This window comes from Salvelinus namaycush, chromosome 16 (assembly GCF_016432855.1).
Source record: "Salvelinus namaycush isolate Seneca chromosome 16, SaNama_1.0, whole genome shotgun sequence".
In the NCBI taxonomy this organism is placed as follows: Eukaryota; Metazoa; Chordata; class Actinopteri; order Salmoniformes; family Salmonidae; genus Salvelinus; species Salvelinus namaycush.
In genome coordinates this window covers 45,272,389-45,296,732 of record NC_052322.1, presented here as the reverse complement: position 1 = coordinate 45,296,732, position 24,344 = coordinate 45,272,389, and the positions used below count along the sequence as shown (strand labels likewise).

Sequence of the window (24,344 nt, the reverse complement as noted above, 5' to 3'; positions counted from 1 at the left end):
GTAGAAGGGTCGGCAATACATACAGCAGTCACGATAACAGATGAAAACTCTCTCGGGAGGTAGAAGGGTCGGCAATACATACAGCAGTCACGATAACAGATGAAAACTCTCTCGGGAGGTAGAAGGGTCGGCAATACATACAGCAGTCACGATAACAGATGAAAACTCTCTCGGGAGGTAGAAGGGTCGGCAATACATACAGCTGTCACGATAACAGATGAAAACTCTCTCGGGAGGTAGAAGGGTCGGCAATACATACAGCAGTCACGATAACAGATGAAAACTCTCTCGGGAGGTAGAAGGGTCGGCAATACATACAGCTGTCACGATAACAGATGAAAACTCTCTCGGGAGGTAGAAGGGTCGGCAATACATACAGCAGTCACGATAACAGATGAAAACTCTCTCGGGAGGTAGAAGGGTCGGCAATACATACAGCAGTCACGATAACAGATTAAAACTCTCTCGGGAGGTAGAAGGGTCGGCAATACATACAGCAGTCACGATAACAGATGAAAACTCTCTCGGGAGGTAGAAGGGTCGGCATTTGACCATCAGATAGGTTGAGACTTCCACTGCACACAAATCAAATCTTAAACGTCACATGCTTCACAAACAGGTGTAGACTAACAGTGAAATGCTTACTTGTTTTTGAAAGAAAAGCACATTTTTTTTGTCCAGTAAAATAACATCAAATTGATCCGAAATACAGTGTAGACATTGTTAATGTTGTAAATGACTTTTGTAGCTGGAAACTGCTGATTTTTTTAATGGAATATCTACATAGGCGTACAGAGGCCCATTATCAGCAACCATCACTCCTGTGTTCCAATGGCACGTTGTGTCAGCTAATCCAAGTTTATCATTTTAAAAGACTAATTGATCATTAGAAAACACTTTTTGCAATTATGCTAGCACAGCTGAAAACTGTTGTCCTGATTAAGGAAGCAATAAAACTGGCCTTCTTTAGACTAGTTGAGCATCTGGAGCGTCAGCATTTGTGGGTTCGATTACAGGCTGAAAATGGCCAGAAACAAATACCTTTCTTCTGAAACTCGTCAATCTATTCTTGTTCTGAGAAATGAAGGTGAGAAATTGCCAAGAAACTGAAGATGTCGTACAACGCTGTGTACTACTCCCTTCACAGAACAGAGCAAACTGTCTCTAACCAGAATAGAAAGAGGAGTGGGAGGCCCCGGTGCACAACTGAGCAATAGGACAAGTACATTCGAGTGTCTAGTTTGAGAAACAGACGCCTCACAAGTCCTCAACTGGCAGCTTCATTAAATAGTTCCCGCAAAACACCAGTCTCAACGTCAACAGAGAAGATGCGACTCCGGGATGCAGAGTTCCTCTGTCCAGTGTGTGTGTTCTTTTGCCCATCTTAATCTTTTCTTTTTTTTGGCCAATCTGAGATATGGCTTTTTCTTTGCAACTCTGCCTAGAAGGCCAGTCTGACAATTTTTAGGGCCTTCCTCTTACACCGCCTGGTACAGAGGTCCTGGATGGCAGGGAACTCAGCCCCAGTGATGTACTGCGCTGTACGCACTACCCTCTGTAGCGCCTTGCAGACAGACGCCAAGCAGTTGCCGTACCAGGCGGTGATGCAGCCAGTCAAGATGCTCTCAATGGTGCAGCTGTAGAACACACCATTTGTTGTTGAAGAGACTTCCCCTCTGGATTTCCCGGAATCCAATCTCCTGTCTGCTCGTTGAAGGGAGAATCCATCGACTTGGATACCCCCCCCCATGACCATCTTCAGAAAAACATATTGCTGTTATGGGAGTCCTGTTGTTAGCAAATCCACGATCAGAGGTCATCCATTTTATTATCAAGTGACTGAACACAGCGGTGGCCTGTTTTCCTTCGCCTTAGTCTCAACAGGACACCGCTCTCCTGCCTTTTCCCCACCCATTTCTCCTCTTGGGTGGCCCAAAGATTGGGCCAGCGGTACACAAAGAACCCAGGGCGGATGAATCAAAGTCGAAGCCGGAATTGAGGTTAGTAACTGCCGCCGTGATGTTCAAAAGTTCTTGTCGGTCTTAAGAAATGATAGCAGATACATTTTGTTTCTACAGCTAAACGGCTCGGAGCCCATTCACCATCTTCACCATCTTCACCATCTTTATATAATAACATGATAAACCGGATTGATTTCTGATCGACTCTCTCGTTTGTTCACCTGGAAATTCCTATTCCAACAGGCTAATAGGAGAGGACTTCTACTCACACTGAAAATGAAGAAGAGTTCAATGAACATGGCACCAAACGGTAGAATCCCAGCCATCAGAATTCTTCGGGAAGGGAAAAGAGAAAATGTGTTAGGAAAACCCCCCACCGTTCATCCAAACGACTGTGTTTAATGAACTTCTACGACTGAATACGAGAGGACGTTCAACACGAAAAGACGAATATACATGGAATGCTACAGATCAAGTAGGCATGCTTGACGGGACACTCACCCCACAAACTTGTTCATGTACCAGCGCTGCTCGGGCACCTGGCGAGGGATCTGATTGGTGCGGACGGGGTTATCGTACGGCTGCTTGCGGAAGCCAAAGTAGTAGCCCAAGTAGACCAGCGGCATGGAGATACCGAACCACATGCAGAGCAGAGCCAGCATGGTGGTGAAGGGGACCTGAGGGGGGAAGAAGACGCCACAGGTTGATATAGTAAACACCAACAACCTGTCCTTGTTCTGAGGGCGATAGCCTGAATGTGTTGATGATATTTCAGTGAACATGTGTATTCCGGATCATTGTGTAGAATTGAAAAGCATGTGGATTTTACATATTTTCTATGTCTCGTGTGAAAAACCAATGGACCTCTCTGGGTCAAATACAGTGGTCCTATAGACAGTGAATGTGTTGATAGACAGTGGTCCTATAGACAGTGAATGTGTTGATAGACAGTGGTCCTATAGACAGTGAATGTGTTGATAGACAGTGGTCCTATAGACAGTGAATGTGTTGATAGACAGTGGTCCTATAGACAGTGAATGTGTTGATAGACAGTGGTCCTATAGACAGTGAATGTGTTGATAGACAGTGGTCCTATAGACAGTGAATGTGTTGCTGTACAGTGGTCCTATAGACAGTGAATGTGTTGATAGACAGTGGTCCTATAGACAGTGAATGTGTTGATAGACAGTGGTCCTATAGACAGTGAATGTGTTGCTGTACAGTGGGCCTATAGACAGTGAATGTGTTGATAGACAGTGGTCCTATAGACAGTGAATGTGTTGCTAGACAGTGGTCCTATAGACAGTGAATGTGTTGCTATACAGTGGTCCTATAGACAGTGAATGTGTTGCTATACAGTGGTCCTATAGACAGTGAATGTGTTGATAGACAGTGGTCCTATAGACAGTGAATGTGTTGCTGTACAGTGGTCCTATAGACAGTGAATGTGTTGCTGTACAGTGGTCCTATAGACAGTGAATGTGTTGATAGACAGTGGTCCTATAGACAGTGAATGTGTTGATAGACAGTGGTCCTATAGACAGTGAATGTGTTGATAGACAGTGGTCCTATAGACAGTGAATGTGTTGATAGACAGTGGTCCTATAGACAGTGAATGTGTTGATAGACAGTGGTCCTATAGACAGTGAATGTGTTGATAGACAGTGGTCCTATAGACAGTGAATGTGTTGATAGACAGTGGTCCTATAGACAGTGAATGTGTTGATAGACAGTGGTCCTATAGACAGTGAATGTGTTGATAGACAGTGGTCCTATAGACAGTGAATGTGTTGATAGACAGTGGTCCTATAGACAGTGAATGTGTTGATAGACAGTGGTCCTATAGACAGTGAATGTGTTGATAGACAGTGGTCCTATAGACAGTGAATGTGTTGATAGACAGTGGTCCTATAGACAGTGAATGTGTTGCTGTACAGTGGGCCTATAGACAGTGAATGTGTTGATAAACAGTGGTCCTATAGACAGTGAATGTGTTGATAGACAGTTGTCCTATAGACAGTGAATGTGTTGATAGACAGTGGTCCTATAGACAGTGAATGTGTTGATAGACAGTGGTCCTATAGACAGTGAATGTGTTGATAGACAGTGGGCCTATAGACAGTGAATGTGTTGATAGACAGTGGTCCTATAGACAGTGAATGTGTTGATAGACAGTGGTCCTATAGACAGTGAATGTGTTGATAGACAATGGTCCTATAGACAGTGAATGTGTTGCTGTACAGTGGTCCTATAGACAGTGAATGTGTTGCTGTACAGTGGTCCTATAGACAGTGAATGTGTTGCTGTACAGTGGTCCTATAGACAGTGAATGTGTTGCTGTACAGTGGTCCTATAGACAGTGAATGTGTTGCTGTACAGTGGTCCTATAGACAGTGAATGTGTTGCTGTACAGTGGTCCTATAGACAGTGAATGTGTTGCTGTACAGTGGTCCTATAGACAGTGAATGTGTTGATAGACAGTGGTCCTATAGACAGTGAATGTGTTGATAGACAGTGGTCCTATAGACAGTGAATGTGTTGATAGACAGTGGTCCTATAGACAGTGAATGTGTTGATAGACAGTGGTCCTATAGACAGTGAATGTGTTGATAGACAGTGGTCCTATAGACAGTGAATGTGTTGATAGACAGTGGTCCTATAGACAGTGAATGTGTTGATAGACAGTGGTCCTATAGACAGTGAATGTGTTGATAGACAGTGGTCCTATAGACAGTGAATGTGTTGATAGACAGTGGTCCTATAGACAGTGAATGTGTTGATAGACAGTGGTCCTATAGACAGTGAATGTGTTGATAGACAGTGGTCCTATAGACAGTGAATGTGTTGCTGTACAGTGGGCCTATAGACAGTGAATGTGTTGATAAACAGTGGTCCTATAGACAGTGAATGTGTTGATAGACAGTGGGTCTATAGACAGTGAATGTGTTGCTGTACAGTGGTCCTATAGACAGTGAATGTGTTGATGTACAGTTGTCCTATAGACAGTGAATGTGTTGCTGTACAGTGGTCCTATAGACAGTGAATGTGTTGATAGACAGTGGTCCTATAGACAGTGAATGTGTTGCTGTACAGTGGTCCTATAGACAGTGAATGTGTTGATAGACAGTGGTCCTATAGACAGTGAATGTGTTGATAGACAGTGGTCCTATAGACAGTGAATGTGTTGATAGACAGTGGTCCTATAGACAGTGAATGTGTTGATAGACAATGGTCCTATAGACAGTGAATGTGTTGCTGTACAGTGGTCCTATAGACAGTGAATGTGTTGCTGTACAGTGGTCCTATAGACAGTGAATGTGTTGCTGTACAGTGGTCCTATAGACAGTGAATGTGTTGCTGTACAGTGGTCCTATAGACAGTGAATGTGTTGCTGTACAGTGGTCCTATAGACAGTGAATGTGTTGCTGTACAGTGGTCCAATAGACAGTGAATGTGTTGATAGACAGTGGTCCTATAGACAGTGAATGTGTTGATAGACAGTGGTCCTATAGACAGTGAATGTGTTGCTATACAGTGGTCCTATAGACAGTGAATGTGTTGATAGACAGTGGTCCTATAGACAGTGAATGTGTTGCTGTACAGTGGTCCTATAGACAGTGAATGTGTTGCTGTACAGTGGTCCTATAGACAGTGAATGTGTTGCTGTACAGTGGTCCTATAGACAGTGAATGTGTTGCTGTACAGTGGTCCTATAGACAGTGAATGTGTTGCTGTACAGTGGTCCTATAGACAGTGAATGTGTTGATAGACAGTGGTCCTATAGACAGTGAATGTGTTGATAGACAGTGGTCCTATAGACAGTGAATGTGTTGATAGACAGTGGTCCTATAGACAGTGAATGTGTTGATAGACAGTGGTCCTATAGACAGTGAATGTGTTGCTATACAGTGGTCCTATAGACAGTGAATGTGTTGATAGACAGTGGTCCTATAGACAGTGAATGTGTTGCTGTACAGTGGTCCTATAGACAGTGAATGTGTTGCTGTACAGTGGTCCTATAGACAGTGAATGTGTTGATGTACAGTGGTCCTATAGACAGTGAATGTGTTGCTGTACAGTGGTCCTATAGACAGTGAATGTGTTGCTGTACAGTGGTCCTATAGACAGTGAATGTGTTGATAGACAGTGGTCCTATAGACAGTGAATGTGTTGCTGTACAGTGGTCCTATAGACAGTGAATGTGTTGATAGACAGTGGGCCTATAGACAGTGAATGTGTTGATATACAGTGGTCCTATAGACAGTGAATGTGTTGATAGACAGTGGTCCTATAGACAGTGAATGTGTTGATAGACAATGGTCCTATAGACAGTGAATGTGTTGCTGTACAGTGGTCCTATAGACAGTGAATGTGTTGATAGATAGTGGTCCTATAGACAGTGAATGTGTTGATAGACAGTGGTCCTATAGACAGTGAATGTGTTGATAGACAGTGGTCCTATAGACAGTGAATGTGTTGATAGACAGTGGTCCTATAGACAGTGAATGTGTTGATAGACAGTGGTCCTATAGACAGTGAATGTGTTGATAGACAGTGGTCCTATAGACAGTGAATGTGTTGATAGACAGTGGTCCTATAGACAGTGAATGTGTTGATAGACAGTGGTCCTATAGACAGTGAATGTGTTGATAGACAGTGGTCCTATAGACAGTGAATGTGTTGATAGACAGTGGTCCTATAGACAGTGAATGTGTTGATAGACAGTGGTCCTATAGACAGTGAATGTGTTGATAGACAGTGGTCCTATAGACAGTGAATGTGTTGATAGACAGTGGTCCTATAGACAGTGAATGTGTTGATAGACAGTGGTCCTATAGACAGTGAATGTGTTGATAGACAGTGGTCCTATAGACAGTGAATGTGTTGATAGACAGTGGTCCTATAGACAGTGAATGTGTTGATAGACAGTGGTCCTATAGACAGTGAATGTGTTGATAGACAGTGGTCCTATAGACAGTGAATGTGTTGCTGTACAGTGGGCCTATAGACAGTGAATGTGTTGATAAACAGTGGTCCTATAGACAGTGAATGTGTTGATAGACAGTTGTCCTATAGACAGTGAATGTGTTGCTGTACAGTGGTCCTATAGACAGTGAATGTGTTGATAGACAGTGGTCCTATAGACAGTGAATGTGTTGCTGTACAGTGGTCCTATAGACAGTGAATGTGTTGATAGACAGTGGGCCTATAGACAGTGAATGTGTTGATAGACAGTGGTCCTATAGACAGTGAATGTGTTGATAGACAGTGGTCCTATAGACAGTGAATGTGTTGATAGACAATGGTCCTATAGACAGTGAATGTGTTGCTGTACAGTGGTCCTATAGACAGTGAATGTGTTGCTGTACAGTGGTCCTATAGACAGTGAATGTGTTGCTGTACAGTGGTCCTATAGACAGTGAATGTGTTGCTGTACAGTGGTCCTATAGACAGTGAATGTGTTGCTGTACAGTGGTCCTATAGACAGTGAATGTGTTGATAGACAGTGGTCCTATAGACAGTGAATGTGTTGATAGACAGTGGTCCTATAGACAGTGAATGTGTTGATAGACAGTGGTCCTATAGACAGTGAATGTGTTGATAGACAGTGGTCCTATAGACAGTGAATGTGTTGATAGACAGTGGTCCTATAGACAGTGAATGTGTTGATAGACAGTGGTCCTATAGACAGTGAATGTGTTGATAGACAGTGGTCCTATAGACAGTGAATGTGTTGATAGACAGTGGTCCTATAGACAGTGAATGTGTTGATAGACAGTGGTCCTATAGACAGTGAATGTGTTGATAGACAGTGGTCCTATAGACAGTGAATGTGTTGATAAACAGTGGTCCTATAGACAGTGAATGTGTTGATAAACAGTGGTCCTATAGACAGTGAATGTGTTGATAGACAGTGGGTCTATAGACAGTGAATGTGTTGATAGACAGTGGGTCTATAGACAGTGAATGTGTTGCTGTACAGTGGTCCTATAGACAGTGAATGTGTTGCTGTACAGTGGTCCTATAGACAGTGAATGTGTTGATAGACAGTGGTCCTATAGACAGTGAATGTGTTGATAGACAGTGGTCCTATAGACAGTGAATGTGTTGATAGACAGTGGTCCTATAGACAGTGAATGTGTTGATAGACAGTGGTCCTATAGACAGTGAATGTGTTGATAGACAGTGGTCCTATAGACAGTGAATGTGTTGATAGACAGTGGTCCTATAGACAGTGAATGTGTTGATAGACAGTGGTCCTATAGACAGTGAATGTGTTGATAGACAGTGGTCCTATAGACAGTGAATGTGTTGATAGACAGTGGTCCTATAGACAGTGAATGTGTTGATAGACAGTGGTCCTATAGACAGTGAATGTGTTGATAGACAGTGGTCCTATAGACAGTGAATGTGTTGATAGACAGTGGTCCTATAGACAGTGAATGTGTTGCTGTACAGTGGGCCTATAGACAGTGAATGTGTTGATAAACAGTGGTCCTATAGACAGTGAATGTGTTGATAGACAGTGGGTCTATAGACAGTGAATGTGTTGCTGTACAGTGGTCCTATAGACAGTAAATGTGTTGCTGTACAGTGGTCCTATAGACAGTGAATGTGTTGATGTACAGTTGTCCTATAGACAGTGAATGTGTTGCTGTACAGTGGTCCTATAGACAGTGAATGTGTTGATAGACAGTGGTCCTATAGACAGTGAATGTGTTGCTGTACAGTGGTCCTATAGACAGTGAATGTGTTGATAGACAGTGGGCCTATAGACAGTGAATGTGTTGATAGACAGTGGTCCTATAGACAGTGAATGTGTTGATAGACAGTGGTCCTATAGACAGTGAATGTGTTGATAGACAGTGGTCCTATAGACAGTGAATGTGTTGCTGTACAGTGGTCCTATAGACAGTGAATGTGTTGCTGTACAGTGGTCCTATAGACAGTGAATGTGTTGATGTACAGTTGTCCTATAGACAGTGAATGTGTTGCTGTACAGTGGTCCTATAGACAGTGAATGTGTTGATAGACAGTGGTCCTATAGACAGTGAATGTGTTGCTGTACAGTGGTCCTATAGACAGTGAATGTGTTGATAGACAGTGGGCCTATAGACAGTGAATGTGTTGATATACAGTGGTCCTATAGACAGTGAATGTGTTGATAGACAGTGGTCCTATAGACAGTGAATGTGTTGATAGACAATGGTCCTATAGACAGTGAATGTGTTGCTGTACAGTGGTCCTATAGACAGTGAATGTGTTGCTGTACAGTGGTCCTATAGACAGTGAATGTGTTGCTGTACAGTGGTCCTATAGACAGTGAATGTGTTGCTGTACAGTGGTCCTATAGACAGTGAATGTGTTGCTGTACAGTGGTCCAATAGACAGTGAATGTGTTGATAGACAGTGGTCCTATAGACAGTGAATGTGTTGATAGACAGTGGTCCTATAGACAGTGAATATGTTGCTGTACAGTGGTCCTATAGACAGTGAATGTGTTGCTATACAGTGGTCCTATAGACAGTGAATGTGTTGATAGACAGTGGTCCTATAGACAGTGAATGTGTTGCTGTACAGTGGTCCTATAGACAGTGAATGTGTTGATAGACAGTGGGCCTATAGACAGTGAATGTGTTGCTGTACAGTGGTCCTATAGACAGTGAATGTGTTGATAGACAGTGGTCCTATAGACAGTGAATGTGTTGCTGTACAGTTGTCCTATAGACAGTGAATGTGTTGCTGTACAGTGGTCCTATAGACAGTGAATGTGTTGATAGACAGTGGTCCTATAGACAGTGAATGTGTTGCTGTACAGTGGTCCTATAGACAGTGAATGTGTTGATAGACAGTGGTCCTATAGACAGTGAATGTGTTGATAGACAGTGGTCCTATAGACAGTGAATGTGTTGCTGTACAGTTGTCCTATAGACAGTGAATGTGTTGCTGTACAGTGGTCCTATAGACAGTGAATGTGTTGATAGACAGTGGTCCTATAGACAGTGAATGTGTTGCTGTACAGTGGTCCTATAGACAGTGAATGTGTTGCTATACAGTGGTCCTATAGACAGTGGTCCTATAGACAGTGAATGTGTTGATAGACAGTGGTCCTATAGACAGTGAATGTGTTGATAAACAGTGGTCCTATAGACAGTGAATGTGTTGATAGACAGTGGTCCTATAGACAGTGAATGTGTTGATAGACAATGGTCCTATAGACGTGAATGTGTTGCTGTACAGTGGTCCTATAGACAGTGAATGTGTTGCTGTACAGTGGTCCTATAGACAGTGAATGTGTTGCTGTACAGTGGTCCTATAGACAGTGAATGTGTTGCTGTACAGTGGTCCTATAGACAGTGAATGTGTTGCTGTACAGTGGTCCTATAGACAGTGAATGTGTTGCTGTCAGTGGTCCAATAGACAGTGAATGTGTTGATAGACAGTGGTCCATATAGACAGTGAATGTGTTGATAGACAGTGGTCCTATAGACAGTGAATGTGTTGCTGTACAGTGGTCCCTATAGACAGTGAATGTGTTGCTATACAGTGGTCCTATAGACAGGAATGTGTTGATAGACAGTGGCCCTATAGACAGTGAATGTTTGGCTGGTACAGTGGTCCTATAGACAGTGAATGTGTTGCTGTACAGTGTCTATAGACAGTGAATGTGTTGCTGTACAGTGGTCCTATAGACAGTGAATGTGTTGCTGTACAGTGGTCCTATAGACAGTGAATGTGTTGATTAGACAGTGGTCCTATAGACAGTGAATGTGTTGATAGACAGTGGTCCTATAGACAGTGAATGTGTTGATAGACAGTGGTCCTATAGACAGTGAATGTGTTGATAGACAATGGTCCTATAGACAGTGAAGTGAATGTGTTGCTGTTACAGTGGTCCTATAGACAGTGAATGTGTTGCTGTACAGTGGTCCTATAGACAGTGAATGTTGTTGCGTAGACGTGGTCCTATAGACAGTGAATGTGTTGCTGTACAGTGGGTCCTATAGACAGTGAATGTGTTGATAGACAGTGGTCCTAGACAGTGTGTGTGTGTGTGTGATGTGGTTGATGTGTTGATAGACAGTGGTCCTATAGACAGTGAATGTGTTGATAGACAGTGTCCTATAGACAGTGAATGTGTTGATAGACAGTGGGTCCTATAGACAAGTGAATGTGTGTATTAAGTGGTCCTATAGTGACAGTGGTCCTATAGAAAGTGAATGTGTTGATGACAGTGGTCCTATAGACAGTGAATGTGTTGCTGTACAGTGGTCCTATAGACAGTGAATGTGTTGATGACAGTGGCCTATAGACAGTGAATGTGTTTATAGACAGTGGTCCTATAGACAGTGAATGTGTGATAGACAGTGGTCCTATAGACAGTGAATGTGTTGAGACAGTGGTCCTATAGACAGTGAATGTGTTGATAGACAGTGGTCCTATAGACATGAATGTGTTGCTGTACAGTGGTCCTATAGACAGTGAATGTGTTGATAGACAGTGGCCTATAGACAGTGAATGTGTATAGACAGTGGTCCTATAGACAGTGAATGTGTTGATACAGTGGTCCTATAGACAGTGAATGGTGTTGATAGACAGTGGTCCTATAGACAGTGAATGTGTTTATAGACAGTGGGTCCTATAGACAGTGAATGTGTTGCTGTACAGTGGTCCTATAGACAGTGAATGTGTTGATAGACAGTGGTCCTATAGACAGTGAATTGTGTGATAGACAGTGGTCTATAGACAGTGAATGTGTTGATAGACAGTGGTCCTATAGACAGTGAATGTGTTGAGACAGTGGTCCTATAGACAGTGAATGTGTTGATAGACAGTGTCCTATAGACAGTGAATGTGTTGCTGTACAGTGGTCCTATAGACAGTGAATGTGTGTTGATAGACAGTGGTCCTATAGACAGTGAATGTGTTCTTGATAGGACAGTGGTCCTATAGACAGTGAATGTGTTGATAGACAGTGGGTCCTATAGGACAGTGAATGTGTTGATAGACAGTGGCCTATAGACAGTGAAGTGTTGATAACAGTGGTCCTATAGACAGTGACAGTGAATGTGTTGATAGACAGTGGTCCTATAGACAGTGAATGTGTTGCTGACAGTGGTTCCTATAGACAGTGAATGTGCTGATAGACAGTGGTCCTATAGACAGTGAAGTTGGTGCGTACAGTGGTCTATAGACAGTGAATGTGTTGATAGACAGTGGTCCTATAGACAGTGAATGTGTTGATTAGACAGTGGCCTATAGACAGTGAATGTGTTGTGATAGACAGTGGTCCTATAGACAGTGAATGTGTTGATAGACAATGGTTCCTATAGACAGTGAATGTGTTGCTGTACAGTGTCCTATAGACAGTGAATGTGTTGCTGTACAGTGGTCCTATAGACAGTGAATGTGTTGCTGTACAGTGGTCCTATAGACAGTGAATGTGTTGGTACAGTGGTCCTATAGACAGTGAATGTGTTGCTGTACCGTGGTCCATAGACAGTGAATGTGTTGATAGACAGTGGTCCTATAGACAGTGAATGTTGTGTACAGTGGTCCTATAGACAGTGAATATGTGCTGTACAGTGGTCCTATAGACAGTGAATGTGTGTATACAGTGGTCCTATAGACAGTGAATGTGTTGATAGACAGTGGCCTATAGACAGTGAATGTGTTGCTTACAGTGGTCCTATAGACAGTGAAGTGTGTTGATAGACAGTGGGTCCTATAGACAGTGAATGTGTTGCTGTACAGTGGTCCTATAGACAGTGAATGTGTGATAGACAGTGGTCCTATAGACAGTGAATGTGTTGATGTACAGTTGTCCATAGACAGTGAATGTGTTGCTGTACAGTGGTCCTATAGACAGTGAATGTGTTGATAGACAGTGGTCTATAGACAGTGAATTGTGTTGCTGTACAGTGGTCCTATAGACAGTGAATGTGTTGATAGACAGTGGTCCTATAGACAGTGAATGTGTTGCTGTACAGTTGTCCTATAGACAGTGAATGTGTGCTGTACAGTGGTCCTATAGACAGTGAATGTGTTGATAGACAGTGGTCCTATGACAGTGAATGTGTTGCTGTTACAGTGGTCCTATAGACAGTGAATGTGGTGTATACAGTGGTCTATAGACAGTGAATGGGTTGCTGTACAGTGGTCCTATGACAGTGAATGGTGTGACGTGTCCATAGACAGTGAATGTGTTGCTGTACAGTGGTCCTATAGACAGTGAATGTGTTGATAGACAGTGGTCCTATAGACAGTGAATGTGTTGATAGACAGTGGTCCTATAGACAGTGAATGTGTTGCTGTACAGTGGTCCTTAGACAGTGAATGTGTTGATAGCAGTGGTCCTATAGCAGTGAATGTGTTGATAGACAGTGGTCCTATAGACAGTGAATGTGTTGATGATACAGTGGTCCTATAGACAGTGAATGTGTTGATGACAGTGGTCCTATAGACAGTGAATGTGTGCTGTAACAGTTGTCCTATAGACAGTGAATGTGTTGCTGTACAGTGGTCCTATAGACAGTGAATGTGTTGCTGTACAGTGGTCCTATAGACAGTGAAGTGTTTGATAGACAGTGGGCCTATAGACAGTGAATGTGTTGTGACAGTGGTCCTAAGACAGTGAATGTGTTGAGTAGACAGTGGTCCTATAGACAGTGAATGTGTTGATAGGACAATGTGTCCTATAGACAGTGAATGTGTTGCTGTACAGTGTCCTATAGACAGGAATGTGTTGCTGTACAGTGGTCCTATAGACAGTGAATGTGTTGATGTACAGTGGTCCTTAGACAGTGAATGTGTTGTGTACAGTGGTCCTATAGACAGTGAATGTTGTGCTGTACAGTGGTCCTATAGACAGTGAATGTGTTGATAGACATGGGCCTATAGACAGTGAATGTGTGAGACAGTGGTCCTATAGACAGTGAATGTGTTGATAGACAGTGGTCCTATAGACAGTGAATGTGTTGATAGACAATGGTCCTATAGACAGTGAATGTGTTGCTGTACAGTGGTCCTATAGACAGTGAATGTGTTGCTGTACAGTGGTCCTATAGACAGTGAATGTGTGCTGTAACTGGTCCTATAGACAGTGAATGTGTTGATAGACAGTGGTCCTATAGACAGTGAATGTGTGTTGATAGGACAGTGGTCCTATAGAAAGTGAATGTGTTGATAGACATGGTCCTATAGACAGTGAATGTGTTGTAGACAGTGGTCCTATAGACAGTGAATGTGTGATAGACATGAGTGGTCTATAGACAGTGAATGTGTTGTGATATACAGTGGTCCTATAGACAGTGAATGTGTTGATAGACAGTGGTCCTATAGACAGTGAATGTGTTGATGACAGTGGTTTCTATAGACAGTGAATGTGTTGCTGTACAGTGGTCCTTAGACAGTGAATGTGTTGATAGACAGTGGTCCTATAGACAGTGAATGTGTTGATAGGACAGGTGGTCCTATAGACAGTGAATGTGTTGATAGACAGTGGTCCTATAGACAGTGAATGTGTTGATAAGACAGTGGTCCTATAGACAGTGAATGTGGTGATAGACAGTGGGCCTATAGACAGTGAAGTGATGTGTTGCTGTACAGTGGTCCTATAGACAGTGAATGTGTTGATAGACAGTGGTCTATAGACAGTGAATGTGTTGATAGACAGTGGTCCTATAGACAGTGAATGTGTTGCTAGACAGTGGTCCTATAGACAGTGAATGTTTGTGATAGACAGGTGGCCTTAGACAGTGAATGTGTTGTACAGTGGTCCTATAGACAGTGAATGTGTTTATAGACAGTGGGTTATAGACAGTGAATGTGTTGCTATACAGTGGTCCTATAGACAGTGAATGTGTTGATAGACACGTGGTCCTATAGACAGTGAATGTGTTGTAGACAGTGGTCCTATAGACAGTGAATGTGTTGCTATACAGTGGTCCTATAGACAGTGAATGTGTTTGATAGGACAGTGGTCCTATAGACAGTGAATGTGTTGCTGTACAGTTGTCCTATAGACAGTGAATGTGTTGATAGACAGTGGGCCTATAGACAGTGAATGTGTTGCTGTACAGTGGTCCTATAGACAGTGAATGTGTTGATAGACAGTGGTCCTATAGACAGTGAATGTGTTGCTGTACAGTTGTCCTATAGACAGTGAAGTGTTGCTGTACAGTGGTCCTATAGACAGTGAATGTTGTGATAGACACAGTGGTCTATAGACAGTGAATGTGTTGCTGTACAGTGGTCCTATAGACAGTGAATGTGTTGATAGACAGTGGTCCTATAGACAGTGAATGTGTTGCTAGACAGTGGTCCTATGACAGTGAATGTGTTGCTGTACAGTTGTCCTATAGACAGTGAATGTGTGTGTACAGTGGTCTATAGACAGTGAATGTGTGATAGACAGTGGTCCTATAGACAGTGAATGTGTTGCTGTACAGTGGTCCTATAGACAGTGAATGTGTTGCTATACAGTGTGTCCTATAGACAGTGAATGTGTTGCTGTACAGTGGTCTATAGACAGTGAATGTGTTGATAGACAGTGGTCTATAGACAGTGAAGTGTTGCTGACAGTGTCCTATAGACAGTGAATGTGTATTGATAGGACAGTGGGTCCTATAGACAGTGAATGTGTTGATAGCAGTGGTCCTATAGACAGTGAATGTGTTGCTGTACAGTGGTCCTATAGACAGTGAATGTGTGTTGCTGTACAGTGGTCCTATAGACAGTGAATGTGTTGATAGACAGTGGCCTATAGACAGTGAATGTGTTGATAGACAGTGGTCCTATAGACAGTGAATGTGTTGCTGTACAGTGGTCCTATAGACAGTGAATGTGTTGATAGACAGTGGTCCTATAGACAGTGAATGTGTTGATAGACAGTGGTCCTATAGACAGTGAATGTGTTGCTGTACAGTGGTCCTATAGACAGTGAATGTGTTGATAGACAGTGGTCCTATAGACAGTGAATGTGTTGCTGTACAGTGGTCCTATAGACAGTGAATGTGTTGCTGTACAGTGGGCCTATAGACAGTGAATGTGTTGATAGACAGTGGTCCTATAGACAGTGAATGTGTTGATAGATAGTGGTCCTATAGACAGTGAATGTGTTGATAGACAGTGGTCCTATAGACAGTGAATGTGTTGCTATACAGTGGTCCTATAGACAGTGAATGTGTTGCTGTACAGTGGTCCTATAGACAGTGAATGTGTTGCTGTACAGTGGTCCTATAGACAGTGAATGTGTTGCTGTACAGTGGTCCTATAGACAGTGAATGTGTTGATATATAGTGGGCCTATAGACAGTGAATGTGTTGCTGTACAGTGGTCCTATAGACAGTGACTGTGTTGCTGTACAGTGGTCCTATAGACAGTGAATGTGTTGCTGTGCAGTGGTCCTATAGACAGTGAATGTGTTGCTGTACAGTGGTCCTATAGACAGTGAATGTGTTGCTGTACAGTGGTCCTATAGACAGTGAATGTGTTGCTGTACAGTGGTCCTATAGACAGTGAATGTGTTGCTGTACAGTGGTCCTATAGACAGTGAATGTGTTGCTGTACAGTGGTCCTATAGACAGTGAATGTGTTGCTGTACAGTGGTCCTATAGACAGTGAATGTGTTGCTGTACAGTGGTCCTATAGACAGTGAATGTGTTGCTGTACAGTGGTCCTATAGACAGTGAATGTGTTGCTGTACAGTGGTCCTATAGACAGTGAATGTGTTGCTGTACAGTGGTCCTATAGACAGTGAATGTGTTGCTGTACAGTGGTCCTATAGACAGTGAATGTGTTGCTGTACAGTTGTCCTATAGACAGTGAATGTGTTGCTGTACAGTGGTCCTATAGACAGTGAATGTGTTGATAGACAGTGGTCCTATAGACAGTGAATGTGTTGCTGTACAGTGGTCCTATAGACAGTGAATGTGTTGATAGACAGTGGCCCTATAGACAGTGAATGTGTTGCTGTACAGTGGTCCTATAGACAGTGAATGTGTTGCTGTACAGTGGTCCTATAGACAGTGAATGTGTTGATAGACAGTGGTCCTATAGACAGTGAATGTGTTGATAGACAGTGAATGTGTTGATAGACAGTGGTCCTATAGACAGTGAATGTGTTGCTGTACAGTGGTCCTATAGACAGTGAATGTGTTGCTGTACAGTGGTCCTATAGACAGTGAATGTGTTGATAGACAGTGGTCCTATAGACAGTGAATGTGTTGATAGACAGTGGTCCTATAGACAGTGAATGTGTTGCTATACAGTGGTCCTATAGACAGTGAATGTGTTGATAGACAGTGGGCCTATAGACAGTGAATGTGTTGATAGACAGTGGGCCTATAGACAGTGAATGTGTTGCTGTACAGTGGTCCTATAGACAGTGAATGTGTTGCTGTACAGTGGTCCTATAGACAGTGAATGTGTTGATAGACAGTGGTCCTATAGACAGTGAATGTGTTGCTGTACAGTGGTCCTATAGACAGTGAATGTGTTGATAGACAGTGGTCCTATAGACAGTGAATGTGTTGATAGACAGTGGTCCTATAGACAGTGAATGTGTTGATAGACAGTGGTCCTATAGACAGTGAATGTGTTGATAGACAGTGGTCCTATAGACAGTGAATGTGTTGATAGACAGTGGTCCTATAGACAGTGAATGTGTTGATAGACAGTGGTCCTATAGACAGTGAATGTGTTGCTGTACAGTGGTCCTATAGACAGTGAATGTGTTGCTATGCAGTGGTCCTATAGACAGTGAATGTGTTGATAGACAGTGGTCCTATAGACAGTGAATGTGTTGATAGACAGTGGTCCTATAGACAGTGAATGTGTTGATAGACAGTGGTCCTATAGACAGTGAATGTGTTGATAGACAGTGGTCCTATAGACAGTGAATGTGTTGCTGTACAGTGGTCCTATAGACAGTGAATGTGTTGATAGACAGTGGTCCTATAGACAGTGAATGTGTTGACAGACAGTGGTCCTATAGACAGTGAATGTGTTGATAGACAGTGGTCCTATAGACAGTGAATGTGTTGCTGTACAGTGGTCCTATAGACAGTGAATGTGTTGATAGACTGGTCCTATAGACAGTGAATGTGTTGCTGTACAGTGGTCCTATAGACAGTGAATGTGTTGCTGTACAGTGGTCCTATAGACAGTGAATGTGTTGCTATGCAGTGGTCCTATAGACAGTGAATGTGTTGATAGACAGTGGGCCTGTATGTAGGAGACTAGCTAGCTCACGGCTCCAGACGAGTGCTCTCCCCAGATGAAACAGTTGAGGACGAAGCAGATGCAGAAGACCACAGCCGGGTACAGAGTGGCCGTCTGCAGGCAGAGCAGAAACACGCAGTCACACATGAATAGTAGGGCAACCGGACACTAAGTTTGATTAGAAATAATATGTCATTAGTCATTGATAGTGTTCATTTGAAATACTCACACAGAAAGCACCCTTCTTCCACCGATGACCTTTCAGCGTGCGGTAGAGTCTGCCAGCAAAATATCCACCGAACACACTGGAAGTGAAAACAGTCATATTGATGCCTCTCCCAGTGTATAGACGGCACACAGAACACAGCCAGAGGCCCAATCCCGAACACCTAGACCCTGTTACCTTGTGGAGATCTGGGAGGATGTGTTGGGTGTAAGCAATACGGTAAATCGCTCAACCATGCCGCATCTCTGATAGGCTAGGTGGAAGTTTCACCATATCGCTTATACCAATCAAATCCTCTCAAATCTTCACAAGTGAATAGGGGTCCATTTTGGATTGGGCCTGAGACATAAGGAGGGTGACTCTCTCTCATTTTACCCCATGAACATGAACAGGAAGCAGGAAGTGGTCATCAGGGCCCCTCTACTGGAAGGAGACAGCATCCCCAACATGGCCACGACTACAGGACAGATAAAACACAACAGCTTCAGCTCCACGTCACAGAGACACCCAGGCGACCACGCTCTCATCTCCAGTTGTGGTGGATGGAGCATATCCAGAGATTACAATTCCTTGATGAAAACGGCAGTTGGTAGATAAGAGTGCTTTTGAAACGAGGTTCTAGAAGTCTGTTTTACAGCACACTCACAGATGACGATGAGAATCATGCAGAAGAGCTGTATGCCTGAGCCCAGCAGAGAGCTGAGGATCATGGGATACTGTGGAGGTCTGAACACGTCACCATGGACGTTCTTCCAGCCCGACTCCTCCATGGTGTCCTCCTAGCGAAGATAGGCATTGGTCAAGATATTTTAGTGACACACTACCCACATTAATTCACACAACAGGAAGTAAACACTCGTCTTCAGAGGGTGGACATATGGCACATTTTAAATCCTAATCTCTTCAGTCTCACAATTATTTAACCGAGACTCTCCCTGCAGCTGCAGCCACACGCACACAAAGTGCTGTCAAATGCCAAAGCCATGTCATGTTTAGCAGAGTAAGTGGGGTCTCTTACTATGTCATCCTCTCTGTTGTAGTTGGCGATGTCCTTCCTCAGGGTCCTGATGATGATCATACTGAGGATCCCAGAGAGGAAGAAGACCACCACCACGGAGTTGACGATGGAGAACCAGTGGATCTGCACGTCACTCATGGTCAGGTAGGTGTCCCAGCGAGATGCCCACTTCACCTGGCTCTCCTACAGGGAGAGGGAGACAAACAGGGGGTCAAGTCAGGCCATTGATATTTCTTTAGGCAGAGTCCCCAATGAGACCAAGGTATCTTTGTCTAGAGAACCTTCCATTAGAAGACAAGCAATTACACAAATCAAGGCAGAAGCCTAGAAAACACAAAGAACCATTATAAATAAGCACATTCCTCAGTGAAGAGGTTCTCCACCAACAATGTAGCTAGCCAAGTCAAGTCCCATTTTATTTCAAGTGTATCCCAACGCCTCAACACTTTACAGATAGCAATTCTAAATCTTTACTGTTGCTCAGACTCTGGGACCTAAAGATTGGACATAAAAGAGAAGGACCGTACCACTTACCTCCCAGCGGACGGAGTAGGTGAAGAGAACCTCATTCTCCTTGGAGGGGTCAATCTCCTGAGGAGCTGAGTTAGTGGCCTCAGGCAGGGTACACAGCCCCTTATCAGCCTTCAGGTCTGCAGAAGGATCCAGACAGAGACAATTAACAAACAGGAGGGGAAGGATAGAAACACAGGCTGTATTATCTAACGCTTGTCTCTGTGTTTATTGGGCTGGAATAAACCGTTCGTACCTCAGACAGGACAGGGTGCTGTGTCACTTCACCATGACACTGTGGAAAACCAGCTCAACTTACCCTCCACCTTGACACTCTGGGGAACCACCTCAAAACGTACAACTCTGTAGTTGTGCTCTTCCCCCTCCTCCAGCTTCTCCTTGTGGTAGTAGATGATGAAGGACAGGTGGTTGTGTAGGTAGAACTATAGCAGAGAGACAACAGAATGTAGGACAGGTGGATGTGTAGGTAGAACTATAGCAGAGAGACAACAGAATGTAGGACAGGTGGTTGTGTAGGTAGAACTATAGCAGAGAGACAACAGAATGTAGGACAGGTGGATGTGTAGGTAGAACTATAGCAGAGAGACAACAGAATGTAGGACAGGTGGATGTGTAGGTAGAACTATAGCAGAGAGACAACAGAATGTAGGACAGGTGGATGTGTAGGTAGAACTATAGCAGAGAGACAACAGAATGTAGGACAGGTGGTTGTGTAGGTAGAACTATAGCAGAGAGACAACAGAATGTAGGACAGGTGGATGTGTAGGTAGAACTATAGCAGAGAGACAACAGAATGTAGGACAGGTGGATGTGTAGGTAGAACTATAGCAGAGATACAACAGAATGTAGGACAGGTGGATGTGTTGGTAGAACTATAGCAGAGAGACAACAGAATGTAGGACAGGTGAATGTGTAGGTAGAACTATAGCAGAGAGACAACAGAATGTAGGACAGGTGATTGTGTAGGTAGAACTATAGCAGAGAGACAACAGAATGTAGGACAGGTGGATGTGTAGGTAGAACTATAGCAGAGAGACAACAGAATGTAGGACAGGTGGATGTGTAGGTAGAACTATAGCAGAGACACAACATACTGTAGGACAGGTAGTTGTGTAGGTAGAACTAAAGAAACAACAGAATGAAGGACAGGTAGTTACAGTTGAAGTCGGAAGTTTACATACACCTTAGCCAAATACATTTAAACTCAGTTTCACAATTCCTGACATTTAATCCTAATAAAAATTCCCTGTCTTAGGTCAATTGGGATCACCACTTTATTTTAAGAATGTGAAATGTCAGAATAATAGTAGAGAAGATAATTTATTTCAGCTTTTATTTCTTTCATCACATTCCCAGTGGGTCAGAAGTTTAAATACACTCAATTAGTATTTGGTAGCATTGTGTTTAAATTGTTTAACTTGGGTCAAATGTTTTGGGTAGCCTTCCACAAGCTTCCCACAATAAGTCAGGTGAATCTTGGCCCATTCCTCCTGACAGAGTTGGTGTACCTGAGTCAGGTTTGTAGGCCTACTTGCTCGCACATGCTTTTTCAGTTCTACCCACAAATGTTCTGTGGGATTGAAGTCAGGGCTTTATGATGGCCACTCCAATACCTTGACTTTGTTGTCCTTAAGCTATTTTGCCACAACTTTGGAAGTATGCTTGGGGTCATTGTCCATTTGGAAGACCCATTTGCGACCAAGCTTTAACTTCCTGACTGATGTCTTGAGATGTTGCTTCAATATATCCATAATTTTCCTACCTCATGATGCCATCTATTTTGTGAATTGCACCAGTCCCTCCTGCAGCAAAGCACCCCCACAACATGATGCTGCCACCCCCGTGCTTCACGGTTGGGATGGTGTTCTTCGTCTTGCAAGCATCCCCCTTTTTCCTCCAAACATAACGATGGTCATTATGGCCAAACAGTTCCATTTTTGTTTCATCAGACCAGAGGACATTTCTCCATAAAAATATGATCTTTGTCCCCATGTGCAGCTGCAAACCATAGTCTGGCTTTTTTATGGCGGTTTTGGAGCAGTGGCTTATTCCTTGCTGAGCGGCCTTTCAGGTTATGTCGATATAGGACTCGTTTTACTGTGGAAATAGATACTTTTGTACCTGTTTCCTCCAGCATCTTCACAAGGTCCTTTGCTGTTGTTCTGGGATTGATCTGGACTTTTCACACCACAGTACGTTCATCTCTAGGAGACAGAACGCGTCTCCTTCCTGAGCGGTATGACGGCTGCGTGGTCCCATGGTGTTTATACTTGCGTACTATTGTTTGTAAAGATGAACGTGGTACCTTCAGGGGTTTGGAAATTGCTCCCAAGGATGAACCAGACTTGTGGAGGTCTACAAATTTTTTTCTGAGGTCTTGGCTGATTTCTTTTGATTTTCCCATGATTTCAAGCAAAGAGGCACCGAGTTTGAAGGTAGGCCTTGAAATACATCCACAGGTACACTTCCAATTGACTCAAATGTCAATTAGTCTATCAGAAGCTTCTAAAGCCATGACATCATTTTCTGGAATTTTCCAAGCAGTTTAAAGGCTCAGTCAACTTAGTGTATGTAAACTTCTGACCCACTGGAATTGTGATACAGTGAATTAGAAGTGAAATAATCTGTCTGTAAACAATTGTTGGAAAAATTACTTGCGTCATGCACGAAGTTGATGTCCTAACCGACTTGCCAAAACTATAGTTTGTTAACAAGAAATTTGCGGAGTGGTTGAAAAACAAGTTTTAATGACTCAAACCTAAGTGTATGTAAACTTCCGACTTCAACTGTATGTAGGTAGAACTATAGTAGAGAGACTACAGAATGCAAAGGTTCATACACGAAAGACAACTCTACTGGACAACAAGGGCTTTTCTGTAATAGAAAAGCAAAATTCAGAGTTCCCACTCCCCTAATCTCATACGGATGTGTCCATACTCTCTCTCCATGCTTTAACTAGGCCCTGGCAAGGAGCTTCTGTACCTTGCTGTTCTCAGTGAAGCCCAGTCTGTAGCCGTGTTCAAACTGAACATCCTTCACCACATCCTTCTCCTCCTCTGCCTCTTTGTTGGGGTAGAATTCCAGTCGTGTGGCCACTGGTAGGTTGTCTGCAATGCTGAGTTTATAGACAGGATTAACACAGAGCCTACAGCAGCATCTTACTTACACAGTCACCTGATTACCGGACAGAGTAATGAGGAAGGAAGGGTACTCACAGGTGAACATAGTACTCTTCCTGGATGCGCTCAGCCACCAGCTTGCTCTGCTGCACGTTGAGTTTCATCTTGGCACAAACCACCTTACACTTCCTGTCCTGGGTCATGAGTACCGAGTAGGGGGTGTTCACAATACGATCCCCGCGTAACACCTCCCCTGCGCGCACACACACACACACACACACACACACACACACACACACACACACACACACACACACACACACACACACACACTGTTAGTAGGAGTTCATGGTGTGAGGCTTTATGCGCAACAGATGATTATGAATCCCATACAAAGACAACACAAATCAATGCTTTTAGAACACTGTACACAAGGATACACAGAAAACCATCCAGACAACAAGACACAGAGAACAACACTTCTACACGTGAGGAGAACAGAGAGAGCTGCTTACTTACCCAGGTTCTCTGCTTTGTAGACCACTTTATCAGGCTGACAGAAGGGCAGGGAGTAGTATTCATAGGGAAGCTGAGTCCGGGAGCTGGTCAGCTTCACGGCCTGGGGGGGGGGGGGGGGGGGGTCAATGTGCCCATTCAATTGAGTGACTGACTGCCTGACCTGCCAAACGCATGCCAATAGGCTACACAACCAATACTAGTATCCACCTCAGTCTGCCTTGGAAAGCCTTGGAACTAACACGCTTTAGTCCATCTATCAAGCTTAGACAATAACACAGTTCATCATACCCAGAAAACAAAAAAAACTATGCTAACTAACTTAGTGAAACCACAACAAGCCAAGGCAGAATAGAGTACTATATACCCGAGGAAGCATGAGGGCTAGACCTAGGCTAAAAAAGGTTTGGTTGTTTAACTTACCTTAATCTCTACAACACTGTTCTGGTGGAAGTTCATTGGAGCAACTCCAGGCACGTAAAAAGGCTGGACCCCTCCAGGCAACATGGACAACAGCAGCAGGGCCAACCACGTCTCCTTCAACACAACAAACAGTCAATGGACTAGTTGGCCAATCTATACGGAAGACCCTTTTGATTAGAACTAAAATGTTTGCCCCTGAGCAGGAGGTCAGAAGGTGACTTTTTTGGACCTGAATACCAAAACACTCAGTAGATAGAGTTGAAATCATTTGAATTGATATTGAACGACCCTGTTGCCACATAGCTGCTTTAGACATTAAGAAATCA

General features: G+C 43.4%; 1 protein-coding gene across 1 annotated transcript in view; it reads right to left on the bottom strand.

The window, feature by feature from the left end:
* Positions 1 to 24,344, bottom strand: part of tm9sf4 (transmembrane 9 superfamily protein member 4) — a 30,808-nt gene that overhangs the window by 4,537 nt on the left and 1,927 nt on the right. Inside the window, exons 2-14 of the mRNA XM_039011336.1 lie at positions 24,019 to 24,132; positions 23,599 to 23,698; positions 23,176 to 23,332; positions 22,943 to 23,075; positions 20,259 to 20,382; positions 19,964 to 20,079; positions 19,430 to 19,612; positions 19,058 to 19,190; positions 18,787 to 18,868; positions 18,415 to 18,490; positions 18,216 to 18,299; positions 2,463 to 2,638; positions 2,231 to 2,294 (exon numbers count right to left, since the gene is read on the bottom strand). Of these exons, the coding sequence (XP_038867264.1) occupies positions 2,231 to 2,294; positions 2,463 to 2,638; positions 18,216 to 18,299; positions 18,415 to 18,490; positions 18,787 to 18,868; positions 19,058 to 19,190; positions 19,430 to 19,612; positions 19,964 to 20,079; positions 20,259 to 20,382; positions 22,943 to 23,075; positions 23,176 to 23,332; positions 23,599 to 23,698; positions 24,019 to 24,132 (1,542 nt within the window). The remainder of the gene's footprint in view (positions 1 to 2,230; positions 2,295 to 2,462; positions 2,639 to 18,215; positions 18,300 to 18,414; positions 18,491 to 18,786; positions 18,869 to 19,057; positions 19,191 to 19,429; positions 19,613 to 19,963; positions 20,080 to 20,258; positions 20,383 to 22,942; positions 23,076 to 23,175; positions 23,333 to 23,598; positions 23,699 to 24,018; positions 24,133 to 24,344) is intronic.